This window comes from Brachyhypopomus gauderio, chromosome 3 (assembly GCF_052324685.1).
Source record: "Brachyhypopomus gauderio isolate BG-103 chromosome 3, BGAUD_0.2, whole genome shotgun sequence".
NCBI classification, from domain to species: Eukaryota; Metazoa; Chordata; class Actinopteri; order Gymnotiformes; family Hypopomidae; genus Brachyhypopomus; species Brachyhypopomus gauderio.
Genome location: NC_135213.1, coordinates 8180094 through 8196743, shown reverse-complemented (window position 1 = coordinate 8196743; position 16650 = coordinate 8180094). Strand labels below are relative to the sequence as shown.

Here is a 16650-nt window from a genome sequence, read left to right as displayed (position 1 = left end):
CAGGACGACCTGCCGCGCGTGCTGGTGCTCCTCGCTGGCTCGCCGTCGGCGGACGCGGTCGTGGAGGCGGGCAAGTACGCGCGGGACAGGGAGGTGTTCATCATCGGCGTGGCGCCGGAGGGGATGAGGGCTGAGATCAACAACATCACAGGAAATCCCCAGCGCACAATCACCTACAGCTCTCCAGACAGACTGATGGCCAAGATCCCTGAGCTGAAAGCCAAGATCTGTAGTGTGGACATACAAGGTACTGTGATCCGCCCTACCTTACTACTGACCCAGGATCAGCGTGATGGAGGACTGGAGTAGCTCTCTCTCTGGCCTGCTTGGTCTCATATTCCTGTTCCTATCCCATGCTTCATGTTGGTTACAGTACAGGCACAGATCAAATCTTTGTCTCGTACAGGTTGTCTCGGCCAGGCGGTGGACCTGGTCTTTGTCGTGGACGCCTCAGCAAACGTGGGGAAGGACAACTTTGTCCTCCTGCAGGACTTCGTGCGCAGCGTCTCCGTGCAGTTCGACGTGAATCGCGACGTGGCCCAGCTGGGGCTGGTCGTGTACGGACGGCGGCCCGTCTCCGTCTTCGAGCTGGACAGCCACTCATCGGGCTCGGCCGTGCTGGACGCGGCGAGCAAGGCGCCATTCCTCGGCGGGACGGCGTCCACGGGCTCGGCGCTGCTCCACGTGCACTCTCACAGCCTGACGGTGGCCCGAGGGGCGCGGCCGGGCGTGGCCAAAGCCGTGGTGGTGCTGACGGACGGCTCGGGGGCGGAGGACGCGGCCGTGCCCGCCCAGAAGCTCCGTGACGGCGGGGTGTCCGTGTTCGTCATCGGCGTAGGGGACATGCAGCACGACGGCCTCGTGCGCATCGCCGGTTCCGAGAGTCACGTGACCATAGTGCCCTCCTACGAAGACCTGAAGTACTCTGAGGATGTGCTGGTGCAGATGGTTTGTGCAGGTGAGAGGGATGAAAAATATATGATTGAAACAAAAAGGGGGTTTATAAACAGTGTCTGAAAGACTATATGCAGCATATGAATGACTATATATGTATCAATTGTCTTAACTTTAGCTAAATTCACTAAATTGACATTTTGCTTAGTGTTGGGACAGAACAAATACTATCCATCTATTACATCTACATCTGGTTCATAAAGGAAGTGTGCTAGGTCATTAATCTGCAAGTGGTTTCTGTTGGATGGAAGTGCTTCTCATCCAGACACTGTGCTCAAAGGCCACGAGCGTCATCTACTAGCTCTCATCACTCTCCACCAAGCCCAGCCACTATAGTCCCTGTGCTGTTTCTGTTGAGAGCAGTGACATGTCTTTATTTCACCCCTGCCTGCGGCCCTGCGTAGACGCGAAGAAGACGGTGGACCTGTGCAAGCCCAACCCCTGCATGAATGACGGCGTGTGCGTCCTATCAAACAGGAGCTACCGCTGTGAATGCCGTGGGTGGGAGGGACCCCACTGCGAGACGCGTGCGTACCAGTCGCTGTTTCGGAATCGTTCCGTCGCAGCGGTCAAATTCCGATCTGCTGCGAATTTGAGTTATTGTTATTGTTGCGTAGCTCGGCTCTGGGGTAAAGAGCTTTTGTTGGGTTGACTTGTGCTTTGTTGACGTGCAGAATCATTTACTGATCCTGTATCTACCGGCTCCCCCTGCAGGAAGCAGAGAGCAACGCCCCCGAGGAGATCTTCCCAGACTCGCAGGGCAGAGGAGCCGTCACAGGAAGAGCAGCACAGATCTCCAGCACCTCTATAGAGCACAACGCAGGAGAGGCGTTGGCCAATTACAGTGATCGGACGGATAAACGCAAACGCACATCACGCAAATCACCATCATTATATTCTGAAACGAATGCGGCCTCATCAAACAGGAAGGGGAACACGCTTAAAGGGAAGCGTGAGTTGTGTGAGATTTACACTGGCTTACTGTTGGCTACCTGGGGCCGGAAGACGGGTATGTGGGGTGGTGGTGGTAAGGGGGGGGGGGGGGGGGGGGGGGGGGGGGGGGATGGGGGGGTTGTTCAGACCTGCTGCTGTTCCCAGTGCAGAGTCAGTCATCATTACACTAGTAAACATATCATTACACTCACAGCGAGGGAGGTGAACCTACCACTTCCTTTCTGTTGAATTTAGACTTCGAGCAACATGGGACCATTGCTTAGATGTGCTATTATGTATAAAAAACTATTTCAGCAGTTTCAGTTTTTTATAGAAACATCCATGTTTCTCAGATAGTGGGATCAGTTTACTGACTTGTTAACGTCTTGTTAATGAATGACTTGTGACCAGTTAATATTTGATGACCAGAAAACATTTGTTACAAAATGTCTCTAAGAGGAGGCATATTTTAAATATTTATTTTGTATGCATAGCTAGCTTACTGTTCTTCCGAGATGTAAAATTATTACATTTTCAACTTTATTTTGCCTTTTATTGTACATAACAATTATACTTTGTTTTGGTGCCATCTGTTGGAGAAAATGACTAAACCAAACATTGTGTTGCATTTGTGATGTTTCAGAAATATCAGGTACAGATCAAGATAAAATTATCTTGTGCAAGGGTGCATGTTCATTCAGCGTTTTTGTCAGTTTAGATTTTTATTTGAATAAAAAGTGCATTTTTAGCTAGCATACAGTAATAAGTCAAAATGAAACTGAGTCCGTAATATGTATGTACATCTAGGCTACCAGCATAAATGAACCAAGCTACGATCTATACTGTACCAAATGGCTAAAGAATTAGGAACCGTTTGTAGCATGCTGCAATGGAAAAATGAATGACTTTCACAGTTCTCCCATCTTCTGACCTTTCCCGACTTTTTTCCCGATCAAAAACAAAAACCCAATCCACACCTTTCTGTAATGTGTTCATTACTGATATAAAAATGTATTCAAACATCTCCCTTTTTTTAATATAAAAAGATTTAAATAGAGCAATCCAACAGTGTCCAGTGGCATCGGTCGCTCAAGGAAACACAGGGATAACAGCACTGTCTCTGATAAGCTGCCTGCAGGAAGCAGTAACATCGCAGTCTCTCATTGGAGGAAAAGCAGGAATGGGGGGGAGGGCCTTCCAAACCAATGGCTGGAGTCCGGAGGTCAGGGAAGGCCCGCCCTAGCCCCCTTTCACTCCCAAAGCTCAGGCCAAAGTCAGCCCTACGCCCGGAGCTGCCCAGGGAGCTCTGCTCAGCACGGGTAGTCGTCGCGGGCCAAGCTGGGCTCGCTCTCCGTTCCCACGCCTAGGTGTTGGATTTCTTCTCCCACTCCTGTGAAGAATACGAGTTGTGATTTAAAACACGCCAGATCTCACGTTAAACGTTAATACTGTTCGGCCGGACGGGAAACCAATGCATCGGTGCACTATATAGGCATGGTGTCCAGTCACAGTGAAACTTTGCACTGAACGTCAGCATTAATTTACATCCATGTTGGCTGAAGCATATAGGAATTTGCGGTTTTTATATAAACCATAAGTGGAATGGTTACTCCATATTTTCTTGGCCAGCTGTTTCTCATCTCCTTGTTATTGCATGCACAAGAAGGCCAGTTTTTTTCTCTAGCTGTGGCATGTGAATCTGCCATCTGTTGGAGCAAAGACGTGTGAACACCTGTTACACAGGTCAATATGATTAACATCTCACACTACATCACTTAGTCGCATAGGATAATTTTAGGGGTGTCAAAGTCATTATTACTACGACAGGAGGCACTGATAATCACCAGCAACCTGGACGATTATGAAACATCACTGTACTGAATGACCTGCAAAAGCTTTTGATCATGAACACGAAGTCTATCTAGAGTGGAGACAGATAAAGACAAAAACACGCCTGCCTGATCTCAGAAGGTTTATGACCACATGATAACCACTGGTAATCCTCAAGAACCAGAAAGTTATGTTTTGTAAAAACATGCAAACATGAAAAACCCTGCTGAACTCTGAGGGACTGAGGGACAGATGAAGGAATAGAGAAGGAAAATAGTGATTCAGCACGAATGCTGAAAACGTTGAGTTAAGATCCTACCAACCTACAAACAGGCCCACGATCTGAAACGTACGAATGCAACTACGCATTTTTGGTTCTGTACGGAAACACAAGATGTTCTTGGCTCACCAACTGAGTCATCCAACCTGAGCCCCACTGAGCAAATGTTTCACTACACAAAAAAACAAACCAGCAGGACCTGAAACAGGTTACCAAAATAAAAATTATGTTGGTGTCAGAACGTGCGAGCGTGTGAGTGTGCGAACGTGTGAGCGTGCGAGCTCTTGCCTTGGCCTTCTGAAGTACGTTCCCTTTGCTAGTCGCCATGACGGACAGGGGCCTGTTCTTCAGGGCTGTGGCGGAGTTGACAGGAGAGGGGTCACCATTGTTGATGGGGGCAGTGGGGGCGGCGGGGGGCAGTTGGAGCTGAAGGCGGGGGCTTGGGCTGGGGGGGGGACGAGGCAGTGGTTACATGTAGTTAAAAACACAGGGTCGGCAATAGTTGAAATATAGTTATGACAATCCGGAGCACTGCAGGTGTTTGAAAGATGTTGGATATGTTTCATACAGCCTATGACTATGATAGTAAGGTTCAATAACAACGAACTAATGCGTTCCATGTTTATTTCCATTTCCATATTTCCTTTTGCCTTCTGCCTGTTAGTAATCAGGGCAGGGTTTAGCACGCTCACCGTGGGGCTTTCCAGGAGGCTGCTGTCCACTGTGGTGCCCAGGGTAAAAGGTCCAGCCTCCACCTTCTTTAAGTTCTCCTTCACCTCGACCAGACTTAGCTCCACCTCCACCCGCCGCTGCTCCGCCTCCCGACACGCCTCCTCCTTCTGCTTCAGATACGCCTCCAAAGAAGCTTGCTTAGAGGGTTCTGTGCAAAGAAACATTACAGCAGTTATCTAGTGAGATTCCAAATCATTTTTGTAAACCACAAAATATGACCTGTTGAAAATAAAGATACTATTAAAGACTATAAATCACGTAAAGTTATAAATCATACATATAAATAATGCATATGCTCTTTGTCAATATGCAAAGACGTCCACTAGAGGGCGATGCTGCACCTTCACAGGCGCTCAGTTCCTCTTTTGCTTCCCGCCGCTCCTTCCTCAGCGTGGCCAGGGTGTTCTTGACCTCCTCCCTGTCCCGCTCCAGCCGGTCCCTCTCGTCCGTGAAGCGGCGCACGTCGGCCTCCGTCCGGTTCTTCCCAAGCTTGGCCGGCCCCGAGCTGGCTACATGGGAAGGAATGTGGAGGAGAGCCTTGTTACGACCTCACGACCTTACGACATCACGCAAAGCAGCACGACGGCGTTATTAAAGCACGGAGAGGCCTGGAGGGACGTGGAGACGCTCGGGCCTCTACCTGCCGCAGACGGCTTGCTTCTCTCCAGCAGCCTGTCTGTGCTTGCGGCCCGCCCCCTGCTGGCCGGTGGGGTTGGGGGCGCTTGGGGTGCTGCGTGGGGCTGACTCAGATTCTGGCTCCGAGGGACGGCGAGGCTGGGGGTGCCGGCCTGTTTCTGGGTCTCTTGAACGGGGAGCTGGGTCCAGTGGGCCTGGGGACTGGAGGAAGCATCCAGGTCCAGCCTGGGTGTGACGGCTGTAGAATCGACTCGCTCTGTCGTGGTGGGTAGCGAGATCTCGTACTCTGACGCTTCAGGTTGAACAGGCTAAAGGTGAAAGAGACGAACGCTTTTACAGTCACTGTTTGATGTTTTACACATCATAGTTGCGATGCTGTGATACCGTGATACTAGCTAAAGTCATAGAGATGCACAGTATATCTATCTAATACTGTCAGAACAGAGGCAGAGAGAAATTTAGTTTGAATTTTCACTGCTGTTTGAGTCCCCACCTCATTCCCAGGGTCCTGGTGCTCGTCAGAGGGCGTGGCGTTTGGGCCGGGGGAGTGGCCTGTCTGCGGGGACACCCTGCCCGCGTTTGTGTGCAGGAAGGAGCGAACAGGCATCAGGTCCAGATACACCCTGTCCTTCCCGTCCTGATCCGCGCTCGGCACCGGATCACCGCCGCCGTCCGGACTGTCCTGTACGGCGAGCACGGAGGGACACACGTGTTAAGGAATGTTCCAGCAGTAGCACCTGTGAGGTTCTGCGCTCCTCATCCTCATCAATCCAACAGAGCCAACGGTGAGAATAAACAGAGTATCATGAGAAGAGTATCATGGAGAGTATCATGAGAAGAACAGCAGGCCCTTGTGAGAAAGAACAACGTTCCTCACCTCTTGCTCGTTCTCTGTGGAGGCTACATCATCGTATATGTCATCTGAGCCCTGGTTGTCCAAAGGGAGGTTGTCAGTGTAAGCGTTGGGCTCTGAGTATCTCCTCTGCATCAGGCTGAGGCATACACACAAAGTCCCACAATTACACACACACACACACACAGTTCCATGACATCCACGTGTTCTTTGCTGGTTTGTCTACACATGTGCAGTAGACAGGGACAGGCTTACTACATGGACGTCTTGGCAGCATTGACTATACTGGAGATCCTCTCCGAGTTGACATAGTCGTAAGTCAGTTCCTCTGGGTCAGTTTTAGTGCCGGTCTGCGACAGGAGAAGACCCAGCCAGTGGCCCATGTCTGCAGATGACTTGGCCTGAAGAGACACAAAATCCTCCCATTAAACAGAGAGACATCTCCATTCACTCACATAGACACATCAGCTACTGATGAAACTACAGCACAAGCAATCTACCGGCAGATCCTTTAGGCAAATGCCCCTTAAACCGTCCAAAAGATGGCAGCCACATTGAACAGCTTCATCTCGTTATCTTTTACAGAAGCTTTGCGAAGGTTGTATTTGGTCTCTTTTCTCTTTGTTTACAGAAAAGAGTCTTCCTAAAGTGGAGTAAGTAGTCAGACACTGAATACTGGAATGTGAACAGGAAATCAGTTGTTTATCTGTCTGCTGACAGTGTTCTTTTTAATAAGCACGCGTTCGTGAACGCTGCTGGAACGAGGCACGCCACATCGACGCTGGCTTTTACGGGACCGTCAACGTCCAAACAAAGTCTGGACGAGGCTCCAGCATCGTAAGGAATGGAGTACAGCTGCTCAGAGCTCGTGGGAGGGGGCAGCCATAACAACTAGAGCCATGGCAACTGTAGCCCGAGCGGCAGCTTTCCGGGCTTTTCTCCAGCAGCATGTGGGTGTAAGACCTGCAGGCCGAGAGGAGTGTCTCTTGGCTCAGAGCACCTGTGGTGGAGATGTGTGAGGGGGGGGGGGGGGGGCTCAAACTCAGTCATGTTCACGTGTGTGTGCCAGTAGCCTTTACTGAGACCGCCAGTGACTCTGGGTCAGTCATTTGTAATGTAAGCAGTGTCTTGTTTTTAATGACCAACGCTGTGTAAGAGATTCTGGCAGGTGTGGGGAGAGGTGTGCTCACCTCCAGGATGACGAGTTCCTCTCCATCCATCTGTATGCGAAACGAGTAGAGGTGTTCAGGACTGGGGTCAGGCAGGACCATGCAGCCCTCCAGCGGGACCGGCTGCTGGGCCGGCTTGGACTTGCCCTTGTCCTGGTAGAATAAGAGCTGGCCGTTCTTTATCTGACACCAGCGCATCCGCCACTGGCTGTTCACCAGTACATTCAGGTAGCCTGTTGGAGGGAGGAGGAGGAGGAGGTGGGGGAGGAGGTGGGGGAGGTGGGGGCTCTGGATGTGACTCGGAAACCCATCTTTGTTTGGACAATACTCAAACATACAACCATACAAACAAGCGCATCTACAGTTGATCTGCACAGATATACCTGATGTTTCCACACACTTCTCAGGGTTGTCTGACGAAGAAAACTTCTTTTTCCCAATGTTCATCAGATTACTAAACTTTAGGCCAGCGCCATATTTCTTCTTAACTAAAAGGAAATTATATAGTTACCAAACATTTGAAAATAATCCTTCCCACTACAACCAGTCCAGGAGAACATCTGCAAGAGGAGCATCTCACCGTCTTTGTTCTCCAGGGTCTCAGCGTGGCTGTCTGTGCTGCTGCCGCTCTCTGAGGCCACGGAGAACCTCTCGCCGAGCTCGCCCTGTTGAGGAGATCGCTCAGATCACGCACACCACCTTCTCCTCCGTCACCGCTTACTGACGGGGCTCCAAAACTCCCACTTGTCTACACACGTGGTCGTGTTCCCTGCTATGTTCCTGAGCGTTCTGCTCAGCTCGTACCTTGGTACAGATGAGCCTGGGGGATTCACCGACGTCGGCGCCGTCCGCAGATTTTGGGCTGATCTCCTGGATCACCTACGGGCGGGCATGAACACCACAGTGAGATGTGACCGTCTGACGCGTGGAGCGTTCCCGGAGGGGTTCTCCTCACCTTCAGCCACTGCTCGGCCTGCTCCCGACTCTGGAGGCTCAGGACGATGGTCTCGCCGCCCTGCGGGATAACCTTGAGCTTGTGCTCTTTCCTCTTGAGCTGCTTCTCCTTGTAGACCACGCTGCAGCCGAGCAGGCTGACGTCCAGCAGGGGCGTCTGCTCCTTCGAGCTCTTGTAGCACTGCAGACACAAACAGTGGCACGTGGCTCCTGATTCTGCTGTTCCGAATTACAATGCCATGTACGTACCATAGAAACTTCAGGCAAATCTGAGAACCTTAATGTCTAAACACACCTGTGACAAAGAAATAATGTACTACAATACAATAATGTCTACATTATCTCAATTAGTCTCAATTGCTCAGGAACTAATTCTACTGAAGTGTCAATATTCAACAGTTTAGTTAAATACATGTGTGACTACATTTCAATAGCAATATAATAATAATTAACATTTCCAATGACAGACTAATCACATTTCTTGGGTGACTTGGGAGTGTGGGTGGACCATCAGCATGAGGACCCTACGAGGGGGCGGAGTCACCCACCAGGAGGCGGGTCTCTCGTATGACGCACAGCTGCTTGGCCCACTGACCCAGCCACTTCTTCCTCCAGAGGAAAGCGCAGATGCGGGCGTCCTTCATCAGCTCGATGGACGCCTCCGTGGACGGCCACTGGTGCTGCGCGCCGGGGGACTTTTTCACGGGGACGTCCTCGTCGTCGTAGGACTCGTAAGAGCTGCTCACCGCCTCGCCCTCATCTGCACCACAGGGGCAGAGGGACGAGAGTCAGGACCAATCGGAAAGCACCGTTGGAGTGGGGGGCGGGGAGGTCGTGGGGGTGGAGCTAACAGGGATGGGGTCGGGTCTAAGAAAATGATCTTCTGGGGTTGCAGGAACATTTCCTGGAAAGACGTGAAGACGGCAAGCAGACCATGCAGAGCAGAGCAGGCCACCGATTCAAAGCTGAGTGTCTATGGGGAATGGCTGGAGAATCAGGAAAAATCCTGATTCTGATTCTGGCCATGCCAGAAAGATCTGGCATGGCCCCCCAGCAGTGTAGCTGCAGACCCTCTTAGCCTGTGCCAGGCACGTCTCCTGTTAATTGAAAGTATCAGTTCTTCATTCCAGTTCCCCTGATGGAAGATACCCGGATTACTTAAAGCAAAGACCATATTGTCAGAGGTCTCTGACTGACTCTTCTTTGTGAAACACGTTTGATTTCAAATGATATTAACATCTCCAGAAACAAAAGAATGAAGAGAGAGAGAGAGAGAGAGAGAGAGAGAGAGAGAGAGAGAGAAAGAGAGAGAAAAGGAGATACAAACATGACATTATACAGGACCTCGGGTGTCTTAGAAACAGCAAGAACATTTTGAATGGTTTCTGGTCTCTTGCATTTCTAAAAGGTTGAGGAACGCATTAAACCCCAAACTGCCATCAGCAACAAGAGGGAGTATTGTGCATACTTCTTATTACAAGAGCTCCACTAACACATTGAACTACATCTCCACAAGCTGGCTCGCCGCCTGTTCCAGAAAGCAGTCAGCGCATCAAAGTAAACATCTCTCCTCCCCATCTCCTCAGTGTTGAGCTGCGTGACGGTCTGACCGTGTCCTCCGCACATCTGCTGGAGATGTGAATCATCCTGTCCGAGGTCCCGCGCTGTGCACCCCCACGCCCTCCTTCAGCCTCCCGTCCTGGGCTTCGTCACCGCGCCCGGTGCCAGAGGAGCGGCTGGATCCGAACAAAGCCCCTCGCTGTTCTGTGCTGCGTAGCCCCCCCCTCACCTCCCCCCCTCACGTGTCCTCGTGCGGGGTCCGGCTGGGGAACCGTCCAAGGAGCGCCGGTCCAAACACAGAGCTGGGAGCGTTCCATGGCATTAGCTAGAATTTGGTGTTGGTGGCCAGGGAGCTAAATCAGAGCCCCGAGCGATCGGGTGACGCGCTAGAAGAATGTTGCAGAAAGCTGCGAGGGAAACGGCCAGGCCATGAACCGGGTGCCATGGAGACACGGGACACCGGGAGGCGGCCCACGGCTCACCATTGTTGGTGGAGTCGTACGGCTGGGCTTCCTCGTAGTAGCTCTCCGCAGGGTCCAGGCCCGCTGTTGCTGGAGTTGGGGGGAGAGGGAAAGGGTCCCTCCCCATCAGGACCTGCAGAGAGAAAGACAGAAAGAGATGGAGAAAGACAGAAAGAGATGGAGAAAGACAGAAAGACAGAGAGAAAGACTTTAACAGATCATTGTACCTTAATAAAGACTCATGTTACACACGTAGCACACAAACCCCTCAACCCCTCTGTCTGCTTCTCAAAGGTACGTCAGGCTCCGGGCTTCTTAGCCCGTGCACCTGTCTTTTTGATGGGCTTTCCCATCTGACGGAGGGGACCCCCTCCAGATGGACCCTGAGCTTCCTCTGACCTCAGCCAGGCGATGTTTGACCAGGCATTCCAGGCGTGTTTGCCTGCAGGAGTAATTGTTTTAGCTGGGAGTGGTGCGGACCGGCGGCGCTCCCAAATCGTTTAATTAGGAACATATCTGAATCCTTCCATCCGATACCCGCACGGTGAAGCCCGGGGCTGTGTGTGTGTGTGTGTGTGCGCGCCCCTGCTGCATCTGCCCACACACACCCAGGGAAAGTGATTCATCTGGACTCGCCGTGAGAATTCCACCGACAGACCCGCCGACTTGATTAAAACCGCATGCTGACACAGCGAGGTCTGGGAAGGTTAACTGGCAGGATAAGTTTCCACGTTGAAACAAAGACGTGGGAATGTTCGTAAACAACCGGGTCCTAAACCTTAGGCGGACGGGATGTTGTGACTTTAAAATGAAAGTTAGCTGAAGGCTTTAAGCAATAGGTGATTTAAACTGAAAGAATGAGGCATGCAGTGTGAACTGGAGGCTGATGTATGAGGGTTAGAAAAAAGGAAAGGATGTCTCCACATACCCCACACACAGAGCACCCCGGCACTCAAATATCTCCGCTGAACTAAAGGGGAACTGTTTTTCTCACACTCTTAACTCTACGGCCCTCCCAGGCTGCTTTGTCTTTCTCTCTTTCCCTCTCTCTCATTCGCTGACACACTAAAAGAAACTGGGAGGTACGAGAAGCCGTGTCGGAGCGTTCCCGCATCTGCCAGTGATTAAAAGGAAGGAGCAGGCCATTGCTTCCTCCCACTCCGACCCAATATGGCCACTGCCCCGGACACGGCCAAAGGGTCAGGGCTGAGACGCCGCAGAACCGTCCCACGACAACAGCAGGAGCGACGTCGCTGCTGCCGACGAGTTTGTGTTTGACAAGTGAGCACACACAGTGGCGGTTCTGTGCCCCACACTGGACCCCATCTTGAACCCGCTCCCCTGGTCTTTGTTTAAGTAGTCAGCCCCCCCTCATTCTCCTGTCACCACGGAAACCCGGTTTGAGGGGGAAGCAGATGAGAAGAGAGGCGTAAATAACGATAGAGCACCGGCTTTTGGGAAAGAAGAAGGGAAAAAAAGGAGTGGGAAAAGAGACCAAACGAACACCCAGAACATGGAAAATCCCTGCTTCCCGTGCCAAGAATCTAGCTCAGTGAAAACACAAATGCACTGGCCCTAACCGCTGGGTAAGAGCGATCTGCTCATAGCACAATCAGCACTGTTCCCAGACCTGTTAATGACAAACTGGCTCTTTGAACGGCAATCGTTGTCTTGCCCTGTTCGGAACTCACTCTGACCTTTTGCACAGCCGGATGTCATCTTTGCTTGATTAATCATGTCTGTTTAGTCCAGTGAACCAAATGTAAATATGTTTCACAGTCTGATTGTCGCTGCTGTACCGTAAGGAGTTTCGATTGATAATGGACGTGGGGTTAAAACATCATGTTTGGGAGAACATTAACTAATCTACATATGGTTCGACTCTTTCTGTCTGCAGACACAAACACACTCCCTTTCCTATGTGACGCTATGGCCAGCCCCGGGGCTATCTTTAGGGCAGCGCTATTTGCAGTAACAGGAGAACTGTGTGTGTGTTTGTGTGATGCCACAGAAGGCCGACGCTTATGTTTAGTGTCAAGTTTAGACAAAAATGCTAATTAGCTGGACCTCCTTTCGGGCTGCATGGCCAGAGTGGAAGAACTACTAGGTGGGGAGAGGCACGTTATGGAGTTATGGAGCCTCCTGGCAGGGTGGACAGGAACTCTGTGCCTGACTGGGAAGCGCTGTGTCAGGGAGAGGGGGAGGGTCTGACGGGCTCCCTCAGAGTGTGGGTGGAAGGGAGCATGTTCGTGGTAGACAAGACCTTGCTGGGGAGGAATTGTGAGTACTTCCGGGCCCTGTTCCGATCTGGGATGAGGGAGAGCCTTCAGGGTGAGCTCCACCTGCAGGGGCTGAAGGTCAGGGCGTTCCTCCTGGTGCTGGCCGTGTCCAGAGGCGAGCGGCCCAGCTTCAGCGGCCACGACCCCGACGAGATCGTGGAGGCCGTGGAATGTGCCGCCTTCCTCCAGGTGGACGTTTTGACCCAGCACCTCATAGACGTCCTGGACACGGAGAACTGCTTCCTGCTTTTCCACGCGGCCGCCGTGTTCGGCCTGTGGAGGCTGTTTCGCGGCGCGGCGGCATTCATCCGCGATGCCTACCGTGACCTGCAGGAGGCGACGCAGTCTTTGCCGGAGGAGATGATCCGCTACGTGGAGTCTCTCTCGCCGGCTTCCTTCGTCGCTCTGGGGACCCACTCGCCTTCTCTGAAGATTCTCCAGGACTCGTCCAGGACAGTGTGGTCCCTAAATGAGAAGCAGGGCGTCTGGCGCTACCTCACGGACCTGCCGACGGAGGCCAGCACCTCCATGGCGGGCGTGGCTGTGGTGAAGAACCGGCTGTACGTGGTGGGAGGTGTGCGTGGGGTGAGCAAGGTGACGGTGGACTCCAGCTTCTGCTACGACGCCGAAAGCAACTCGTGGAGCGCTTTCGCTGGGCCCCGGCAGTCCAGATACAACTTCACGCTGGTGGGCCACGAGGGACGCCTGTACGCCTTCGGCGGTGAGTTCCAGAACTGCGTCATGGCCTCCGCGGAGGCGTGCGACGTCTCCGTGCGAGAGTGGACCTTCGTTAGGCACGCCCCCCGGCCCGTGGCAGGGGCGGCCGGTGCCGTGGCACGCAGGAGGGTCTTCTTGTGCTTCTGGAAGCCCCCCAAGACCACCGACATTTACGAATACACGCCCGACAAGGACGAGTGGTCCTTGACCACCACCCTGATACGGCCGCAGAGCTACGGCCACTGCATGGTGGCCCACGGCGAACAGCTCTTCATGATGAGGAACGGCCCGTCTGACGACTTCTTGCACTGTCTCATGGACTGCTACAACATCACCACGGGCCAGTGGACGTCCATGCTGGGGCACTACGTCAACAGCCGGGGGGCGCTCTTCACCGCCGTGGTCAGGGGAGACTCGGCATTCACGGTGAATCGCGACCTAACTCTGGAGTACCGCATCTGTAGGGACGTATGGAAACCACACAGGCAAATGCAGGGATTCCCAAAGAGTGGATCGCTCCGGACCTGTTTGCTGAGGCTTCCTAAGACCACAGACACAGATCAAATCATTGGTACCGCAAAAGCACCGGAGACTGCTGGAGATAACAGAAGAGAGGAGGACACCATAGAGGTGTCTAAGCTCTAGGAAAGCAGCTGGATCTGAAGCTTCTCTAAACACTTGTAAAGGAGGAACGTGTTATGTTACCATCCTGGAGAATATCGAATATCTCAAACAGGCGTGCCATAATATGAATAAGGAGTGGCAGATAAGATGTGAACTCTAGTTTGGCCTTTCAAGACCAGAACTAGATGCAATTGTTTAGAATTCAAACTTTATAAATAAAAAAGAGCAACAATCTCCAAAATTCATAAAAGGCTGTTTTTTTTCCTCCCATGATGACGTATTAAGGCAGGAATTGAGAGACTATCACGGAGCTCCGTGCTGCAGTCCCCCGTCCGCTGGCCTTCACACACGACGTGCAGGTTCACGCGCCCCTGCCAAACGGCTGCTGCTTCGTCTGGTCTTAATCAGAAGCAGCGCCCCGTGAACCCGTGGATGGTTCTGGAGTTCAAAGCCTTCACACTCTGCTCCTCTAGTTCCGCCCATGCTCCTGTCTGTCTATTCCCCTGACTACAGAACCCCCACAGAACACTGGAGCCCCTGTAGGAGCGACTCTGAGCCAACACACACACACACACACACACACACACACACACACACACACTTTTGTGTTGCAGAGGGGGATTAATACCTTGTCTCTGAAGGTGATTACAGCAACTAGAAAGACCAGAATTTATTAGGGATGTTGGAACAGTTAATAATGGGAATTTATGGTCACTCTTAGGGTTTGCATAAACACAGACGGTGGCGGTTTCACTAAGCGTGAGAAAGTGCCTCACTTTGCCTTCTGCAGATGTTGATTCACAGATTGAACAAACAGCAGATAACACTAGGATCAGTCAGAATACAGATTAAACACAGCAAATAAGACACAGCAGTCTGAATACAGTATTTGCAGTGCAGTGAGTGGGTCCAGGTGTGGAACAACACAAACACCATTATGCTTATTATTCCTGGTGTGTTTAAATAAAAGATGATCTATGATACATGGCTGCATGACCCTTTTTCCACATTCCACTATCGCCGAGTTTTTTGTTTCAAAGTGTAACACTGGAAACTTTTAATCTCTTGACATTTTACGCATTTACCCCTAGTAATTGCCCTTTTCACGCCCACTGGTCTTAGAGTTTATGCGAGAGCAGATGAAACATTACGCCCTGTTGTTCAGACGGTTGGACAGGTGTGAGGAGGACCTGTGTTAGAGGTTCATGTACATCTAAGCAAGCCTGTCTGACTTTGTGCTGCGGTGCAGTTGTAAAGTGGTGTTCACTCACAGCTCTGGGCGGAGGAAGCTCTGGTAGACTCTTCTGTGGTGCACAGGTAGACTTTGCGGCTCTTCCGTTAGCTTCAGCGTCCGCTCTGTGCTCTGATCATCGGGTTATACGCATGGGCCGATAAGAGACGAGAGAAAGACAGGTGTTTACAGCTGTTAAAAACATACCGATGTTTAGAATGTAAAGCAGAAATGCACACAAACAGTATGGGTGCGTAATGTGTACTATCTGTCATCTGTCAGTACAATGAGAGAGAGGAAGAGAGGGAGAGATTCAGGAAGAGAGGAAGAGAGGGATAGAGAGGGGGTGGGGGTGGGGGGGGGGAGGGGGACTGCCGACTGTACTTTGCCATCTGTATGTGGTACAAGTCCTCCACAGTTAATTTATGAAAGCTTATGGTGGTATTTTAAGAGCCAGTGGCCAAACTGAAGTACTTCCTATCACACATTCCTCTTAGAGACTTCTTCTTTTTCAAATAGTAACATCTGGCTTGCTGTGAGCTGAACACCAGAGCTGCAGAGTAATGTCTCGGAGGGAGTGAGGAGTTAGCTCAGTTAGCGACACTGTGCAAATATCTGTGCAAAGAACTTATAGATATGTTACAAATTATGAGCAGATAGAGTCTTGAGTCGAGTCACTTTATCAAGGCTCACAACTCAACATTTTTTTTCTGATAATCCTTTTTGACTTTTCATCTTTTTGTAAAGCTGCTCTTAAAAAGGCAATTTCTCACACAATGGCAAGAATCGTAAACTGACTAAACAGCACTATCACATCTCACACACGCATGTACGTCTTGAGGCTTGAACCCTCATAATGTGAATGCTATTCTTCGGTGGAATATAAATAGAAGGGCAAAGTCTCAGAAGGGGGTCTGGCTATGAAAGACCTGAAAGGCCTGAGGAATTACTGAGAATCAGAACAGGAAGAGACAAGAAGGGGGGGTAGCAACACCCACACCTCAACCTCTCACCTCGCAGAAAATGACCCTTCAGCTGTTTTAAACCTGAACTCAGTGGACGCAATATTCATTTAAGTTGAGACAAAAAAATTGTTCATTTACAACTGCAAAACCACAAGCTTCTGTCTCTGTTTGCTTAAGCCAATCACGTAACATCCTGTCAGGCACTTGTGCCTGATGTCATTCTCGGTTGTAAATGAGAGTTGTGGTGTGAAGCCTTGACTCACCTCTGTCTGTTTTGTCATGAGTCTGTCCAGTGACAATTACTTTGTTCATATAGATGTATTCTTCATCACCTCCTGAAAGACAGCATGAACAAAGAGAATGTAGCTTTAAATAAGCCTGATCTGAAGTGTCTGCAACGCTGAAAGGTTAAACCTCCATTAACAGTTATAATGTTGTCTTATGTCCATGGGTCACCAGAGATTCTGTTTCT

The 16650-nt window shown here is 51.0% G+C and overlaps 3 protein-coding genes across 5 annotated transcripts in view; 2 read left to right on the top strand and 1 right to left on the bottom strand.

The window, feature by feature from the left end:
- Positions 1 to 1972, top strand: part of vwa2 (von Willebrand factor A domain containing 2) — a 14405-nt gene extending 12433 nt beyond the window's left edge. For both annotated transcript variants that reach the window (XM_076998543.1, XM_076998544.1), the window contains exons 11-14: positions 1 to 247; positions 407 to 958; positions 1359 to 1481; positions 1669 to 1972. The exon at positions 1 to 247 is cut by the window's left edge and continues 332 nt beyond it. In XM_076998543.1, the coding sequence (XP_076854658.1) occupies positions 1 to 247; positions 407 to 958; positions 1359 to 1481; positions 1669 to 1802 (1056 nt within the window). In that variant the 3' untranslated portion in view covers positions 1803 to 1972. The remainder of the gene's footprint in view (positions 248 to 406; positions 959 to 1358; positions 1482 to 1668) is intronic.
- A 411-nt stretch (positions 1973 to 2383) lies between these two features.
- Positions 2384 to 16650, bottom strand: part of afap1l2 (actin filament associated protein 1-like 2) — a 32180-nt gene continuing 17913 nt past the window's right edge. Inside the window, exons 3-19 of one of the 2 annotated variants that reach the window (XM_076999283.1) lie at positions 16442 to 16513; positions 15254 to 15345; positions 10384 to 10495; positions 8890 to 9101; positions 8343 to 8522; positions 8192 to 8266; positions 7968 to 8052; positions 7771 to 7875; positions 7409 to 7620; positions 6474 to 6619; positions 6243 to 6357; positions 5859 to 6047; positions 5370 to 5673; positions 5071 to 5238; positions 4659 to 4877; positions 4286 to 4455; positions 2384 to 3277 (exon numbers count right to left, since the gene is read on the bottom strand). In XM_076999283.1, the coding sequence (XP_076855398.1) occupies positions 3251 to 3277; positions 4286 to 4455; positions 4659 to 4877; positions 5071 to 5238; positions 5370 to 5673; positions 5859 to 6047; positions 6243 to 6357; positions 6474 to 6619; positions 7409 to 7620; positions 7771 to 7875; positions 7968 to 8052; positions 8192 to 8266; positions 8343 to 8522; positions 8890 to 9101; positions 10384 to 10495; positions 15254 to 15345; positions 16442 to 16513 (2483 nt within the window). In that variant the 3' untranslated portion in view covers positions 2384 to 3250. The remainder of the gene's footprint in view (positions 3278 to 4285; positions 4456 to 4658; positions 4878 to 5070; positions 5239 to 5369; positions 5674 to 5858; positions 6048 to 6242; positions 6358 to 6473; positions 6620 to 7408; positions 7621 to 7770; positions 7876 to 7967; positions 8053 to 8191; positions 8267 to 8342; positions 8523 to 8889; positions 9102 to 10383; positions 10496 to 15253; positions 15346 to 16441; positions 16514 to 16650) is intronic. The other variant, XR_013129925.1, reaches the window with a different exon arrangement.
- On the top strand, positions 12318 to 14956 carry LOC143510190 (kelch repeat and BTB domain-containing protein 13). The gene has a single exon (XM_076999284.1). The coding sequence runs from the start codon at positions 12495 to 12497 to the stop codon at positions 14001 to 14003; it is 1509 nt and encodes a 502-aa protein (XP_076855399.1). The 5' UTR covers positions 12318 to 12494; the 3' UTR covers positions 14004 to 14956.